The 18,052-nt window shown below is 46.3% G+C and overlaps 1 protein-coding gene across 1 annotated transcript; it reads left to right on the forward strand.

Moving 5' to 3' along the window:
• The first annotated feature begins 6,973 nt into the window (after window positions 1-6,973).
• LOC140283102 (thymidine phosphorylase-like) lies at window positions 6,974-17,836 on the forward strand. Its single transcript, XM_072377757.1, has 8 exons — window positions 6,974-7,117; window positions 7,204-7,333; window positions 7,409-7,531; window positions 8,356-8,361; window positions 12,300-12,452; window positions 14,413-14,640; window positions 17,358-17,498; window positions 17,565-17,836. Exons 1-8 carry the CDS (start codon window positions 7,004-7,006, stop codon window positions 17,708-17,710), a joined length of 1,041 nt encoding a protein of 346 aa, XP_072233858.1. The 5' UTR covers window positions 6,974-7,003; the 3' UTR covers window positions 17,711-17,836.
• Window positions 17,837-18,052: the final 216 nt, after the last annotated feature.

The raw sequence follows: 18,052 nt of genomic DNA on the forward strand, positions 1-18,052 counted from the left end.
AAAACTGTTATAAAACGCACATCCTCCATGCGTAAGAGGTGTCCACATCACAAACTTTGACTCCACACAGACGCAGGCGGGTGTCGATAAGCCTGAATGCAACGGGACTCACGATGGCCCGGAAGTTGGCCCAACCGGTGTGATCATCCCACGGGCTCATTGTGCGACCGGTAGCAGGCAGCAGCAGCCTGATGTATGCCTGCAGGTCGGTGGCATCAATATCTCTCCAGTTTGTGTGTCTGTAATCAGCTTCACAAAGTCATCGGTGATGTAGAAATTGAAGCTGTTGACCAGGCTAATGATTTTGGCGGTGGTGGAACAGGTGGGTCCTCGTGCCATTCCAGTGCCTACAGGAGTGGCCTAAGTAGGGGTTGGTGGGAGCCCACTGAATTTCCCCACATGTGGAAATCCATCCCATGGCTGAAGCTGTCTCACCGTCCCCGCTGTCAAAGGACACATCAGAGCTCTTAAAGGAGGATTACAAAGGTGGATATTCCTCTTCTGCAGTATCCGTATCCTCTGTGTGGGATCATGATGTCAACGATGTTCTCGCCCAGCTTCCTTCTGGTCTCTGCTAGCTTCCTTCTGTTCTCGCCTAGCTTCCTTCTGGTCTCTGCTAGCTTCCTTCTGTTCTCGCCTAGCTTCCTTCTGGTCTCTGCTAGCTTCCTTCTGGTCTCTGCCAGCTTCCTTCTGGTCTCGCCTAGCTTCCTTCTGGTCTCGCCTAGCTTCCTTCTGGTCTCGCCTAGCTTCCTTCTGGTCTCTGCTAGCTTCCTTCTGGTCTCTGCTAGCTTCCTTCAGTTTGTCTCCCAGCTTCCTTCTGGTCTCTGCTAGCTTCCTTCTGGTCTCTGCTAGCTTCCTTCAGTTTGTCTCCCAGCTTCCTTCTGGTCTCGCCTAGCTTCCTTCTGGTCTCTGCTAGCTTCCTTCTGGTCTCTGCTAGCTTCCTTCTGGTCTCTGCCAGCTTCCTTCTGGTCTCTGCCAGCTTCCTTCTGGTCTCGCCTAGCTTCCTTCTGGTCTCGCCTAGCTTCCTTCTGGTCTCTGCTAGCTTCCTTCTGGTCTCTGCTAGCTTCCTTCTGCTCTCTCCCAGCTTGCTTCTGGTCTCTGCTACTTCCTTCTGGTCTCTGCTAACTTCCTTCTGGTCTCCGCCAGCTTCCTTCTGGTCTCCGCCAGCTTCCTTCTGGTCTCTGCTAGCTTCCTTCTGGTCTCTGCCAGCTTCCTTCTGGTCTCTGCTAGCTTCCTTCTGGTCTCTGCCAGCTTCCTTCTGGTCTCTGCTAGCTTCCTTCTGGTTCTCTGCCAGCTTCCTTAAAAGAAGCATCAAGGCAGATAATTTGTATCAAGGATTTTTTTTGCAATCGAATTAATTGGGGAATCGTTTCAGGCCTACTAAACATCTTCACAATTTCCTCCTCAACAGCTCCACAAATGTTTTCCATCATTGAGAGCTCATTTTCTGTGACAGCTTCCACCCTTCAATCTCCAGAGTTTTCTGTTGTTGATTAAAAAGACAAATCTAAAAATCTATCTACTGTGTCGGATTCCGATTCCATCACGATGTCCAAAGCCTTCTGAACTTCTTCCTGTGTAAAGGCTCTCTCCATCTTGCCAAGTAAGACATGACTAGTTCCTCATGTTGCATTTTTTATGAACTTTGGCTGCAATCACAGCTGCGTGAACAACTCAACAGAAGTCAAAGTTTGTTATGTCTCTCTCGACGGCTGCGTATAGTGACAGCAACATTTAGTTAAAATAGCCCTTTTTTTCCATATGCCATATATGGTCAAAATGAAGCAATGTGGTGGAGAGCAGTAAAAATAATCAAATCCAAGGCAAAAAAATACCAGATTGACACCTAGAATTAATAAAAAGCATGTTATATGCTTTAATGGAAGTGAGATAAACTGCTATTTTAGCCTTACTGTAAGGGCTGAGCTGAAAATAAGATCAATTACAAATACACAATCAAGGCAAAATTCATGCCACATTCATGAAAAAAAAGCCAAAATTATGAGAAAACGAAGAGTGAAAATTGCGTAAAACGCGCATAGTGATCTCTACAACCAGAGAATTTAATGACTGATATAAAAAACACTGTCCAACAAACACTGTCTCCATCCAGGTGAAGAGGTTTATGCATTTGGCAGATGCTCTTATCCAAAACGATGTTCAAATGAGGATATAACATTATTTAGTGACCAAGTCATGGTGACGGAGGGACCGAGTCGTGACATAAGCTTTTGTGAGAGCATTCAAGTAGATGGGAGCCGTCCCACTAAGCACTTTGTAGGCCAGGGATGTCAAACTCCGGTCCTCGAGGGCCGCTGTCCTGCAAGTTTTAGATGCTTCCCTGCTTCAACGCACCTGATTCAGATTAAATTAATCTCTTCAAAAGATTGTTACATTCTGCACAAACCAGCTAATGAGGCATTGATCTCAATCAGGTGTGTTGGAGCAGGGAAACATCTAAAACCTGAAGGACAACGGCCCTTGAGGACCGGAGTTTGACATCCCTGTTGTAGGCTAACATCAGTGACTTGAATCTGATGCTAAGGGCAGCCAGAGGAGTTCAATGAACAGAGGGGGGACGTGTTCTTTTAGGCTGATCCAAGACCAGACGCACCGCCGCGTTCTGGACCATCTGCAGAGGTTTCACAGGCTGGAGACCAGTTAGGAGACCAGTTAGGAGAGCAGTTAGGAGAGCGTTGCAGGAGTCAAGGGGGGAGATGACCATGGTCTGCACCAGGAGCTGGGGGGCATGTTGGGTTAGGTATGGTCTGATCTTTCTTATGTTTAGTAATGCAAAGCGGCAGGATCGAGCGGCGGAGAGGAAGAGATGGTGGAGGAAAACAGATGTCTGGGGGTTTACCTGGACAGCAGACTGGACTGGAGCTCAGAGGTCAAGTCTTAGGAGTGACTTCAATTTACAATGAAAATCAAACGACTCATTAAGTGAGGAACTTTCAAACAGAGGGAAACATCTTTGGGGAGTTTTCCACTTGTTGATGACTTCAGACACCTGAAGGATTTATGCTCCCAGAAACAGGAAGAAGGGATTTTTATGCAATTTGTCACATTTTTAAACAATAATATGTATTATTGTTTCATGTATGATAGACACATAGAATTTACTTTAAAATACTGTAGCAGAAAACTTTGGGTCAGGCCTAAAACTAAATATTCTGCAGGAACTGAAGCAGCTGAACTGAAAGATAAACTTCTGACCTCACATCAACCCTCAGGTCACACACAGACATAAACTGGATGTCTGATATCAGCACAAACACACTCATGGTGATAAAGTGCATCACCAGCTGACCACTGGCTCTCAGCTGTTCACCCCCTCCTTTCTGCTCTCTGATTGGCCGACAGAACTTTGACCTGCGGCTGCTCTGTGATCAGCTGAAGGATCGATGTCACAACTGCAAGCACCAGAACAGGTAGGCTGCTCCATGTGTTCCTCACAGCTGACAGTTGTGGTTAGACAGGAAGCAGTTTCTGTTAACTGATCAATTAAATCTGGTGGCTAAATAAGCCTGAATTTCCGTGGTTTTACTGCTAGGTAAAAAGAACCTTTAATCTGAGGCTGTGAGGGTTAAAAGTACTTTCAGTTTAAGACAAACTCTTCATAAAACAATAAAAGTAACAGAAAACAGTTATACTGGGCAATAATGTGCTGAGATGTGCAGGAAAATGAACTCTCATCTCATTATTTCTCAGTTTATGACAGTCATGACGTGCACATTTCAACAGCCACATAAAAAACAAACAGCAGAACACACAGTGTTATACACTATATTGCTGAAAGTATTGGCTCATCTGCCTTTACTCGCATATGAACTTGAGTCACATCTCATTCTTAATCCAAAGGGTTTAATAGGGTGTTGGCCCACCTTTTGCAGCTATAACAGCTTCAACTCTTCTGGACAAGCTTTCCACAAGATTTAAGAGTGTGTTTATGGGAATTATTGCCCATTCTTCCAGAAGCACATTTGTGAGGTCAAACACTGATGTTGGACAGAAGGCCTGGTTCAGTCTCTGCTCTAATTCATCCCAAAGGTGTTCTTTCAGGACTCTGTGCAGCACAGGTTCTTCCACACTCAACTCCCTCTTTCATGTCTTTATGGACCTTGCTTTGTGCACAACGTTAGGAGCAGGAAATGGTCCAAAATCTCTTGGTATGCTGAAGCATTCAGAGTCCCTTTCACTGGAACTAAGGGGCCAGCTGTCCTATTTGCTACAGAACTACTGGAAGAGCATAATTGTAATTGGTAGGTGTGTTTAAGGTCAGTAAACAGTAAGCAACTAACCAAAACAAAGTGGGGGGGCAGTCACTGTCTCGGAGAAATTACACTATTCCTTTAGATGTGAACTTACATGGTCAATGTAGTCCTCTAAACTATGTTCTAAATGTCCAATTTTTCATATATAAATAAAGAAGTGTAGATAATGCACTTAACAATTTTGTTTTTCTTGGACCCCCCCCAATGTCTAAACCATGGTTACGCCCTTGCCATAAACACACCTTAGACAAGTCCGGCGCAAACTGCAAGAAAGCCGGACGGGTTGACAGCGCCGGTAAATCGCTCACTGGCTTCGCAGTAGTCAAAGCGAGGAGGAGAGCGGTCTTGAGTGATACAAACTTCAGACCCACCACTTCCAAAGGTTCAAATGGATGTTGTGAGAGAGCATCTAACACAACTGCCAAGTCCCATAACAGCCTGGAAATCAGCAGTTTCTGGCGCACTCCGTTCATAAAGTGGCATAAAGTGGGGCGGCTGTAGCTCAGGAGGAAGAGCAGTCGCCCACCAATCGGAAGGTCGGTGGTTCGACTCTGAACCCCAGGATACATGTCGAAGCGTCCTTGGGCAAGACACTGAACCCCACGTTGCTCCCCCAGTGTATCATTGGGGGTATGAATGTGTGTGAATGCTTAGAAAGCACGTAGTTATATCCTAAGACGTGCTGTATGAATGTGTGTGAGTGGGGTGAATGCAGCATGTAGTGAAGCGCTTTGAGTGGTCAGCTAGACTAGAAAAGCGCTATACAAGTACAAGTCCATTCCATTTACCATACCAGCGGATGCTGGCTCGACAGCTTATCCCCCAAGCCTATGTAGCTGAAATAGCTGAAATAGCGGCCAGATACACCATGATTGCTGAAAAGGCTTTACCCTTTAATGTACGTGTATTTCCTCAGATGACTGTTAAAAACACGCAGATCCAGAACGGGACGCAGTGATCCCCCTTTCTTTGGAATGAGGAAGTAACGGGAGAAAAATCCCTGTTGACTCTCCTCGATCGAGACCTCTCTGATCACTCTTTTGAGTAAAAGAGAATTAATTCAATTTATGAACACCTGTGCAGCTTCCCCCTCTGCTACTGAAATCAAAACACCGTTGAATCTGGGTGGTTTTGTAGCAAACTGAAGCCTGTATCCCCGGGAGACAGACAACATGAACCATGTATTCACTGCGCATGCGTGCCATTTCTCCACCTGAACAGCCAGGGGCCCCCTCTCCAGACAGGCAATGTCCCCCTCCGGAGGCCGGGAAGCGGTATGAACCTCCCTCCCTGGGCTGCCCGATGTTTGATTTAACATTTTTTGTAACCCGCCGTCGGCTCTTGGCCTGGCTGCGGGGTTGTCAGCTTTATTTCTGTGAACATGGGAACCAGTAAATGAGTGTTTGGTGACACCCAGGGGGACGGCTCTTGGCTGTAGCAAATGACAGGTGCTTGGTGACACTTGTCGAACTGTGCACTGCGGTGCGAACATGACAGTCCCTCTCCCCGTCTTTATGAGTTAGCGGAGGGGGAGGAGGCTACTGGCTCCTGAAACCCGAACCGCTACTCTGAACTCCTCTCTTCTCCTCTTTGTCGGAGGAGGGACAGGTGATGAGGGGCATGGCGCGTCAGGTACTTCTCCCTAACACCGTTTCGCTGCCACCTGAAAGAGTGCTTGCCCCAGGGCTTGTTACTCCCCGCTCTTGGCTTCTGGTCGCTGCAGTCTCGCTTCCTCCTGTCTGCCTCTCGCTGCTGCGGCCGAGGCATCGTCGTCTTCCTCCCACCCGAAGACACCTTCGAATAGCCGGGGTATGGTTTCAACCTCCTCCATCATGTCCGCCCAGGCCTTTGGGTCTTGCGGCTGATGGGTAGCGTGGCTCTCCTGAACGGTATCTGATGCGGTGAGGGAAGGGTCCCTGCCGTCAGTATATGACACAGCCACTCTCAATCTCCTTTCCAGGATCTTGACCGTCAAGGTGGAGCAATGTGCACAAACCTGCGGGTCCGCTAGCGCTGCCTGAGCGTGCGTAGCTCCCATGCACACGATACACATTGGGTGGGGGTCTCTGCCCGAAAGTGGGGCAATGGCAGGACCCATCCCTTCATTCTGCCCGGCTCCTGTGAAGGGGGCTGCGGGGACAGACATGCCAACTGGGGGATAAATGTGGTACTAGGGGTGAGCCTAGTTTAAAATATTTTAATGTGGTATATAGTCAGTGTGAGCCTAACTATAACCTGTCGTGTGGAGAATAGTCTGCCACTACGCGTCAACCATGCTCCGGTGGCTAACAAGCTAATGTTAGCACCCAGCGGAGCTCGAGTGAACGTAGCCCAAAGCTCACACAGGACACCCGGTAGGTGAGCAGCTGGTGACTTGTCGGGAAGCTCGCCACAACATGGTCGCAATACCACTGTAAATAACTGTCAGCAAAGTCCAGAGTCTGTCAGTGCTGCGCTAGGCAACGGTTCCCTTAACAGGACATCTGGTAGCAGTTAAGCTAGTAACCAACTTGACAACCGGATGCACTGAGGGAGCTCTTGTAACTCCTCTGAGGAAAAAAGCGAGAATGGCCCGGACAGGGTGGTCGACCGTGCTATATAAGGGAAGTGGGCCTTCCCCATAAGTCGACCTGTCTGTCAGAGAGACATTGTGTCATTGTTAGAAAAGTTAGGAAAAGAACCACCTTCAGTGTAAAATAAAAAACAACTACATACTTGTTTGTAACTTAATGTGTGTTTGTCAGGTGCCAAAGATCAGTGGGCGGGGCTTGGCTCACACAGGAGGAACTCTGGATAAACTGGAATCAATTCCAGGATTCAATGTCTGCCAGTCACCAGAACAGGTGCAAGAAGCCTTTCGTAAACTCTTTTTTGTTTAATTTTCTACAGTTCTCCTCAAATCTGGTCTAAAAATCTGATTTAACTGCAGATTCGGGACATCCTGGCCTCGGTGGGCTGCTGCATCGTGGGTCAGACCGAGACGCTGGTTCCAGCAGATAGAATCCTGTACTCTCTGAGGGACATCACCAGCACTGTGGACAGCCTTCCACTCATTGCAGGTACTGAACTGGGATCAGTGGTCCGCTCAGACAGCAGTGCAGCGATCTAAACATCTGAACTCTGCTGATTTCCAGGTTCCATCGTCTCTAAGAAAGGTGCCGAGTCTCTGTCTGCTCTGGTTCTGGATGTGAAGTTTGGACGAGCTGCTCTGTGCAAAGACCTGCAGAGTGCTGAGGATCTGGCAAAGCTGTTAGTGAGTACAGTTTAAAGCCCAACAGGTGGTCCTGAAAAAAGGCTAAAAAGGTGTGGCTGCTCAGGTCATTTCCACTTGTAATGAGTGGTTTAAACCTGGAGCTCATTGTGGTGGCATTTTTCTTACTTATCTGGTGGATCTGAAATCTTCTTAAATTCAGCAAAAAGTGCTGTGTTATGAGGTGCGAACAAATAGTAGCGGAGATTTAATGGCCAACCCCTCCTTCTCTATGGTTGAGTGCCTGGTCTCTCGAAGCACTAGTTTTCGGCTCAGGTACAGGATCGGTTGTTCAGTGCCCTCCTCTCCTTGGGCTAATACTGCTCCGATACCCACTGCTGATGCATCCACCTGCACCAAGAATCGGTGGTCAAAATCAGGGCTGCGCAAGACCGGGGATGAGCACAGGTGATCCTTAAGAGTGTCAAACGCTTGCTGGCATGCAGCACTCCAGAGGACAGGATTTCTTTTGTCCTTCATGGTGAGGGCAGTTCGTGGTGTGGCAATAGTGGCAAATTGGGGCACGAAGCGGCGGTACCATCCTGCCAGACCCAAGAACGACCGAACCTCTTTCTTCGTCTGAGGGCGTGGACAGTTACGGATAGCCTCCACCTTATCCACCTGAGGTCGGACCTCCCCTCGTCCCAACCGATAGCCCAGATATTTTACCTCCTGTTTTGCCCACTCACATTTGGCAATGTTCAAAGTGAGGCCAGCCTGTTGGATGGCTCCAAGGACTCTCTTCAGATGGTGCAGGTGATCGGTCCAAGATGGACTGAAGATTACAACGTCATCCAAATAGGCGGCGCTGTAGTCCTCGCATCCTTGGAGCACTCGGTCCATGAGCCTTTGGAACGTGGCTGGGGCTCCATGGAGTCCAAAGGGCATCACCGTGAACTGGTAAAGTCCAGTAGGTGTCCGAAAGGCAGTGTATGGCCGGCAGGACAGATCCAATGGCACCTGCCAGTACCCTTTACATAGGTCCAATGTGGTAATGTACTGGGCTGATCCAATGCGTTCGAGGTCATCGATCCGAGGCATTGGATAGGCATCAAACTCCGATAAGGCGTTGAGCTTCCTGAAATCAATACAGGGTCGTAACGATCCATCTTTCTTCGTTAGTAACACCAGCGGGCTGCACCATTCGGAGTCGGACGACTCGATAACTCCCATTTCCAATATTGTGGTAATTTCACTCCTCAGTTTCCCCACCAGCTGTTGTGGGACCCGATATGGCCATTGCCGGAATGGTTGAACTTTCTTTAGCCTGATGACGTGCTGGGTCACAGTGGTTCTGCCCGGTCTGGCTCCAAACAGGTTTGGCATGGTCCGGAATACCTGCCACACTTGTTCTAGTTGCTTGGGAGGCAGATGAGCCAGCTCTGGCATGGTTGACTTGGTCACAATGTCCCAACCCGGATTTTCCTGCTCTACTTCAGATTCCTGCACCACCAGGCCCACTGTAGCTGTCCGGCCCCAAGACTCTTTCCATTCTTTAAGGAGATTGTCGTGGTAGGTCTGCTTCTGCTTTTTTTTCTCCGGATGATGGACCTCATACGTGACCGGGCCCATCTTCCGGGTGACGACGTACGGCCCTTGCCATTTGGCCAAAAGTTTGCTGGTGGAAGATGGAAGTAACAATAATACCTTCTGACCTGGTTGAAGCTCACGATGTCGGGCTTTCTGGTCATACCAGGTCTTCTGGCTTTGTTGTGCATCCAGCATATTTCTTTCAGCCTCATCCTGATACCCCGCTAGGCGCTCTCGCATTTCCAAGATGAACTGGACCACTCCTTTCTCTTCAGTCTGAAGCTGTGGTCCTTCCCAGCCTTTGTGAAGTAAATCCAATGGGCCTTGGACGTCCCAACCATACAGAAGCTCGAAAGGGGAAAATCCTGTAGAGGCTTGCGGTACTTCCCTATAGGCGAACAGTAGAAAAGGTAACCATCAGTGCCAGTCTTTACCGGTATCGGCAACAAATTTTTGTAGCATCCGCTTCAGCGTTTGATTAAACCGCTCCACTAAACCATCGGTCTGCGGGTGGTATGGTGTGGTTTTTAGTGCCGTAACACCCAGTTGTATGTGAAACTGTTGCATGAGACGTGATGTGAAGTTGGTGCCCTGATCGGTGAGGATTTCATCAGGGATGCCTACTCTGGAAAACAATTCCACCAGAGCGTGAACGACCGCTGAAGTTGTGATGGTGCGTAGAGGGAAAGCTTCTGGGTAACGGGTGGCATAGTCACACACCACTAAGATGTACTGGTGCCCTTGGCTACTTTTTGCCAATGGTCCAACAATGTCCATTGCGATTCTCCGGAATGGTGTTGAGATAACAGGAATTGGATGTAGACGTGCCCGCTCTGACCTGCGGGGTATGCATGTCTTTTGGCAGATAGGACATGTCATGCAATATTGCTGAATGTCAGTATACATGCCCGGCCAAAAGAAACGTGAACTCACACGCATATACGTTTTATGACGGCCCAAATGTCCCGCCCACGGGACTGTATGTGCCAAGTACATCACGACCTGTCTGCAGGCTACCGGGATGACCAAACGATTAAGTGTGTCAGATTGCATATACAATAAACCCTTATCCACAACAAAACAATCTTTTCCACCATGGCTAATCATCCCCACATCCCTCACTTTTTCCCCACAAAGGTTTCAATGTAACATCATTTCTCTGCAACTCAGTGATGTTATCTGGCACAGTCCACATTTTATGAGTAGTCAAACCCGATACACTCTTTTCTGTTATTCCTAGATGTCTTTCAAAACGACGCTGGCGTCTTGATTTTTTTGGCCCCTTAGTGCCACCTTCGCACAGACTATGATCCAAATCTGGGAGAGGTTGAACACCAGCTTTTGCCTGGGCTCGAGTAAACACAGGACACACAACCCCGTCATTTTTACCAGTGTCAACCTTAGTAGTGGTACCCTCATTAGCCTTATGGCTCATCAAGTTCAAGTTAACCTTGACACCGTTATCCTCCCCCTCAGTAGGAATCCTCACAGTCTTAACATGGCTAACATTAGCAATCTCAGGAGTAACATTAATAGTATTACAAGGTACAACCTCATCAACGTCCCGCAGCAGATGCAGCAACACAGGTAAGTCTCTTCCCAGCAGAAGATCTACAGGTAGGTTCTCTACTACACCAACAGTCAATAGATAAGGCTGATCCTCAATTATCACGGTAATTTCAGTTCGCGGATACGCATGCCGATCTCCATGCACACATGCAATGTCCGTAGTGTTGCCATAATCCAATGTGCTGATGGAAGCCAGTCGCCGGTTGATAAGCGACATAAAGCTACCGCAAGCAATCAGGGCCAACACCTTTTGTCCTTTTACCACCACAGTTTTATACGTTTTGCGGCTATTCTCTGTATTTTCAGCAGGTTCCACCTCATTACGTGGTACATAACATGTACCTGCAACTTTCGTCTTTCTGAGGGGACACGCTGAAGCTTTATGGCCATACTGCTGGCAATAATAACAAATTATGGTCTTACCAGGAGCAGGTGGTTCAGTGGTGGTGCTAGCGGTACCTGGGCGCTGTCCTGCTGTCGCTCCTCGTTCATTCCACCTCCGCGGAGACTGTTGAGCTGGGTCCCAAAAATCTGGGGTGCAATGCGCCAACCTGGCGGATCTCGTCGGCGTCTTCGAGGGGCTGGTGTTGGCAGTCCGAGCATCGAGCCGTCTGTTCCGGTGCTTGGAGTTGAGCTAACCGGAACGGTCGGCATAGCCGGCGAAAGAGGTTGCGGGGCAACAGGCGTTTGGAACGAGCCTCTCAGGCTGCGGAGCTCCTTCAAGAGATTCTGCTCTCTTCTCTGTTGGGCCTCCAGAAAGTTCCGCAACATACTACCCAGATCGATCGGCCCCCCGGTCGATCCAGAAACGCCTGGCTTCTCTCCATCATCCTCTTCCTCCTCTGACGGAACCGCGGTCTCCCAATCCACGTCTGTCTCAGCTGTGGCCGCTGCGGCATGGCTCTGGGGATATCCCGCCTGGGATCGTAGTCCGGTCCTTGCCGGATGACGGACCCTCTGTTTCCGACCAGCCATCTCTGGTATATCGTCTCTCTTAGTTCCAGCGAAGCAATAGATCCCACTTCTGACACCATATGTTATGAGGTGCGAATGGCGATCGCCCTCTTCATCACGGGCCCAGGTGTTTGCTGTCCGCCACTCCACCTCCCGGTGACCGGGTTCAGCGTCACCGGAATAACTCACAGACTTTTCCTTGCTGGTTTCTTGGTGGAGCTATTTATTGTGCCCCCTTTTCTCCCCACATGTGTGTTCAGTCCCAAAAATTACTACAGTCTGTACATATCTTTTTTACCAATCAAGCCCACATCAGCTCCAGCTGTTACATCATTCCCAGCCATTTTTCGCTCCCTTCTCCACCCGTCTTTCTCCATTTAAAGGGCTCCCTCTCTTAATTGAACTCCTCCCCCATAATCATCAACCTCCGGGTAACAGGTGCTCCTTATCACCTGCAGCCGACATAGATTCCCCCCGATACACAAAAATACTCATACACAACCACCAACATAACAGATTTTAGATTAGCACCCATCAGTGCCAGTGATGTCCCAGTCTCCATACTGATCCAACCCCAAACCCACAGACTAGTAGGTGTGCACCCCCAATAGCCTGCAGACTACAGATCAGGTCCTGGGAAATAAGGGACGGGGTCACTCCGTCACATGCTGATAAGTTGGAGTAAAGAGCTGTGATTATTGTGATTATTCAAGTAAGTGCAGGAAATGGCGTGGGCATTCGTACGGCAGCCGTCCTCACCCGTATGGACTGTACCATCGGTCGATATGTGGGCAACAGTCTGGAGGTGATTGAATCTCTGGAGGCTCTGAAGGGGAGGGGACCCGACGACCTGGTGGAGCTGGTCACTACACTCGGTAACTATTGTAATATCATTACTGCTGACATCAAAGCTAACAATTAGCTACATAGAAGGAAAACCACAAGTCAGGCTGTCAGGGTGCAGGCATAGAGGGAAGTACATGGTAAATGGACTTGTACTTGTATAGCGCTTTTCTAGTCTAGCTGACCACTCAAAGCGCTTCACTACATGCCTCATTCACCCCACTCACACACATTCATACAGCACGTCTTAAGATTCATAACTACGTGCTTTTCTAATCATTCACACACATTCATACCCCCAATGATACACTGGGGGGGCAACGTGGGGTTCAGTGTCTTGCCCAAGGACGCTTCGACATGTATTCTGGGGAAGCCAGAGTCGAACCACCGACCTTCCGATTGGTGGGTGACTGCTCTTCCTCCTGAGCTACAGTAAAAGAAACGGTCTACTGATAAAACAGAGGTTGAATATATATAGTTGTATTTTTGACCCTTCACACCTTTTTACATTAATGGATTTACAAATGTGTTGTGGCATAATAAATCAATTAAAAGTGACTCAAGTTTAAATGTTCATGGGAAATCCTCAGAAATGCTATTTAAAAAGTATTTAAAAAATTCACTTTGAAAGTGATTAATATTCATAGAAAAACAAGTTCCTAATTTATGAATAATCTCAAGTATATTCAAGCAGAAAAATGGCTGAATGTTTCACAATTATTTAATTGATTAAAAAATATTTCAACGTGTTTAAATTGATAGTTTGTTCGACAGAAAACGCTTTTTTTGGAGTTGTTCGCGTCTTTATAAAACATACAAATATTCCTTCAACCAAAGAGGTACAAATAATAATATAGCAGCAGCGAGCTAAAAGGTAAAGTTAAAAATGGTTTATTTCCTTAATCCTGTTGTAAACCGCTACAAAAATAAAGACTTACCGTTTAACGTCGCTATGATTCGGGGAGACAAACCGACTTTAACCACAGCTTACCTGCTAAAAGGTAACGCTCCGGTGAATAGTTCATGGACACTGGGAAAGCAGACTGTTTCCTGTTTTAAGAAAACCTCATTTCGTATGGATATTGATGACATTTACCTAAACAGACTTCCAATTGCATTCTATTTAGAATTAATAATGTCTTAAAGCAACAGCGGAGAAGTTTGTGAACCTTAAAACTATGAGCTTCTGATTAATTTCCAAGGACACCTAAAACTGTCTGGGACCTCTCTGTGGCTGCAGTTCATGTCTTTGGTTTCCAGCCCCACAACAAACCATTTTGCTTTGTGATTTCTTGACATTTTTGTGGGCTTTTGATGGTGTCTTTGTGTCTTCTTCATCAGGAGAACAACTTAATTTGTATGGCAGTCCATGTGCAGGGGTCACACCACACATTTGTTTTTGTGAGAGGCAAAATTGGCAAAATCTCTCTGTTAAGTTAAAAACCTGAAGATGTTTAGTTCATATTTTTCCCTTAATAGTAACAGGATGCAGCATAGGTGATCTTTTAATGTTTACCAGGTATGAGGCAGGCAGAGCTAAAAAAACACAGATGCATAACCACAAATAACCTTTATCGGCTGATGTTATGGTTGTTTTGTTGCTTCACCCTCGGTTACATGGACAGAAGGCCTGTGGCACAAGTCAGTTCATTTTGAACAGATTTCCACCCTCTGTTCATTCTTAATCACATCTTCTCATATCTTTTTATGTAAACAAATGATGGACAAGAATAGTTTAGATTTGACACTTTCATATTTTTCATTTTCTTCAAATTACATTTCTAGCTTTAAGGTAAATATTGTTGCCAAATAAATTGCGGCAACAAGTAATTCAGGCCCTTCTGTTTATAGAAACAACTCATCAGCCAGAAGAAAATGTTATTTTCTTCTTTTCTTCCCTTAATAAAAAGGAAAAAGTGAATAAATTGGATGATTTTGAACGAACAAGAGAAAAGCCTGTCTCAGTTTTGACTGTGTTTCATGTTTCTGTAGGAGGAGTGTTACTGATGCAGACTGGTTTGGCAGCCGACCTGCCGGACGGCAGAAAGCAGATTTCTGATGCTGTGACTGGTGGAGCTGCTCTGTCCAAATTCCAGGTCATGATGGAGGCTCAGGGCGTGGATAAAGGGACGGCTCGGTCACTGTGCTCCACCAACACAGATTACTACAGTGTCCTGAGAAAAGCTGATCATCAGCTGGAGCTGAAGGCTCCTGCAGATGGTAAAACACGAAGAGCACAAACAGACACTGGCGATGCATTCACAGACACGCTGAGGACTGACAAACAAGTAAAGTAAAAGTAAAAGTCTGACAGAGGATCTCGTACAGGCTTATATTTTACTGAAATGTGCAATAAATAAGAAGGTGAAAGGTCACGTAGGCCTATAAAGGTCAATAGTAAGGTCTTAAAAGGATGAAACGGGAGTAATGTGCTCTCTTTTCTTGTTTTTTGTTAAAACTCTGGGAGCTGAATTCTGAAATCTGAGGTTTTTACGTGAGGCTTGATGAGTTCTTGAAGGCAGCCAGCAGATGGCAGTAACTGCTGGGGACAGTAACTCAGCATACCAGGATCAGAGGTTCTGGTGCAACGGATCAGAAAAACCTCACAGTTCTTATCATTTCGTGGATCAGAGTCTCGGATCAGGTAGTTTTTCAGATCAGCAGTTTGTTTTTTTGTTTATCAACACTTTTAAATTATTAAATTAAAATTTATGAATTCATAATGTGCACAAGGCATAATATCTTCTTTTTAACATAAAATAATGACAAACAACTTAAAGTGCAACATAAAAAGGCAGATTTCCTTCCTTTAACTGAATTTGGCCTCATGTCTGCACCTATAAACACAGCCACAGCGTTTGTGATGCTTTAACCGGTCGGATTGTGCAACAAGGGGCTGCATAACTGCCATGGTGAAATGCGGTTGATGAGCAGCCTTCGTTTTCTCTCCTGTCGGTGAAACTCCGGGGTGATGTTGCTTCAAATATGTGGCCATGCTTGATGTGTTTCCTGTCATTTGGCTTTCTTGTGCCACAGAGCCTGCACACTGTCATGTTTCTGGTGGTGAGGTAGGACCCAGATGCAGCTCTTTTCCAAAAATCAAAAGGTTTATTCCAAAAGCAAGACAAGGCAAAAAACATAAACTGAGCCCGATTATCAAAATACTTAACGATGAAGAAACAAGACAAGACTATGGATAAATAACTATAGTTAACAAGACTATGAAATAAATACTACGAGCAATGACTAAACAAAGAAACGTGACTATGGCTGTGAGGCAAAACCAGACTTATCTCTGTGGGAAAGGATGAAGGGTTAGTGAGGATGACTGAAAGGAAACCAGGAGGCTAAATACTGTGGGAGTGATCAGTGAATGAGGTGAAAACACAAGACTATTAAAACATAAACTGTGATCTGAAAAACAAACAGTCACGGTTTTATCCACTAACCCAGGGGTCGGGAACCTTTTTGACTAAGAGAGCCATGAAAGCAAAAAAATTGGAAATTTATTTCAATGAGAGCCATATAATATATTTTAAAAGTGAATTCAACTAAATGTCAGTATAATAAGCCTCTGAATTTATTAGCGTATTATATTAGCATATATTAGCATATTATTTATTAGCATACTCGCCATCTGTGAATGGTTTTCCGTTCCTCACTATTGCTAAAGATCCAGCAAAGCTAGCAGAATTATAGTCAAAGTAGGGTTGCTGCTAGCTTGTACCCTGCTCAGTAGCTCTTGGCACGCTTTCTTTCTGCTGTCTCCTGCCGGGTATTTTGGTGCAAAGGTAGCATGGCACGTGTCGAAGTGCCGCTTTACATTCGACCGTTTCATCGATGTAATTTTGTCTTTGCAAATTAGACACACCGCAGAATTTGCTCTCTCCACAAAGGCGAATTCTTCAGTCCATTCGGCCTGAAATGTACGATACTCGTCATCTTTCTTTCTTTTCGCCATCTTCTTCGTCGAAGGGTTAGCTTTGAGCTAATGACCGAGCAGACTGATTCAAAAGGGGCCGTTTACCTGTTTTACGCCGCAACGGCCAACGTAGTCCAGTATCATCCAATTAAAATAATGGACAATCGCTCCTGCAGCCCTGAACAGGACATGAGCAGCGAAAAATCAATGGATGGATTAAAACAAGTGAGAATATTTTGTTTTATCTGCGAGCCAGATGCAATCATCAAAAGAGCCACACCTGGCTCGCGTGCCATAGGTTCCCGACCCCTGGGCTAACCTCTTTTGCCCATACAGGGGACTTAAATGACGTGGGGCGTTCAAGCGCCTCCGTTCCTCCGCTCGCCATGACCACGCTGTGAGTGGACTGAACTTCTTTTTTTTTCATAAATCAATCCGCGGATCACGTGCCGAACTGAAGATATTGATCCGAATGGATCACAGATCAACGATGATCCGTTGCACCATTAATTCTGGCTGATAAATACAGCTGTGTTTCGTTAGCATAACAGTTAAAAGAAACACCAAGTCTCTGCATAATATGTCATGGTAAAAGAAAAGAAACGTGGTCCTAAACATGACCCTGTGGGACACCATATTTTACAGGATAGAAACTAGACCTGTAGTTTGTGACCAGCTGGCTCAAAAGCAGGTTCAAAAGCAGCACTAAGATCCAACTGAACCATCAGCAGCCATTAGAGAAGGAAGCTTACGGTGTTGTCACGGTAACTCGTTCAGGCAGTCAGCTGAAAGTTTATTCTCATATATTCACATATAAAATATGTAATAAAAGCACTACTAAAAGAACAGCTTGTAAATGAAGAGAATAAATATCCAACTATCCATATTTATTTGTATTATTTACTGACATCTTTACATTCATGTATCAGTTTACTTACTTGTTTAGATTATCTGTCTATGAATGATTTACCTCCAGATGTTTTTACGTACTGATGTTTCGACCCGTCTCCTGTAGGAGTCGTCGTGGACATCAACGGGATGGACTTAGCTCAGGTTCTTCACCATCTGGGTGCAGGAAGATCCAAGGCCGGGGAGGATGTCAATCACAGTGTGGGGGCGGAGCTGCTGGTGGCGTTGGGTCAAAGGGTCGCCAAAGGTGAGACGCGGCGGTCAGTGATGATGATGATGATGATAGTGAGCTAATAAACCGATGTCTTTTCAGGAACTCCCTGGTTGCGGCTGCACTTTGATGATCCGGCTCCCACTCAGGAGCAGATCACCTGGCTGGAGAACAGCCTGACCGTGGATCCAAAGGCAAAACCACAACTGGGACACTCTCTGGTGGAAAAGCTGCTGTTGCCTGAATGAGACGCTTTTATTTTGTAACACAAGGTCACCTTCAACAGCAGTCAGCTGTTAGTGACTCAAATCATGACTGAATGAGAGTGATACTGCTCTGATTCTTGTTAACACGAATAAAAAGATTTGATCTGACTGAGTTTAAATCTTTTCTGAAGGCAGGCAGGAGGCCATCTGAGCACGAGAAGAGTATCTCATGCTGAAGTTTCAGCTGAGGTTTTACTTTTGTCTCTAAACGCAACTGACAAAATCTTTGCTACAAGAAGCTCGGGTCCAGGCGAACCCGCCTGTCCCGACGGACAGTGAAGAGTCGTGTCTATACATATTCGTAACCATGACAACGGGCTTTCT

Source organism: Leuresthes tenuis, unplaced genomic scaffold, assembly GCF_036924035.1.
Source record: "Leuresthes tenuis unplaced genomic scaffold, fLeuTen1.0.hap1 SCAF_23, whole genome shotgun sequence".
Classification (NCBI taxonomy): Eukaryota; Metazoa; Chordata; class Actinopteri; order Atheriniformes; family Atherinopsidae; genus Leuresthes; species Leuresthes tenuis.

Excerpts from the sequence above, each read along its gene's own strand:
- LOC140283102 (XM_072377757.1), top strand. The coding sequence starts at position 7,004 with ATGTGTGTTTGTCAGGTGCCAAAGATCAGTGGGCGGGGCTTGGCTCAC. Across the intron at positions 12,453-14,412 it reads GGAGCTGGTCACTACACTCG|GAGGAGTGTTACTGATGCAG; the intron begins GTAACTATTGTA and ends ATGTTTCTGTAG. Across the intron at positions 17,499-17,564 it reads GGGTCAAAGGGTCGCCAAAG|GAACTCCCTGGTTGCGGCTG; the intron begins GTGAGACGCGGC and ends ATGTCTTTTCAG.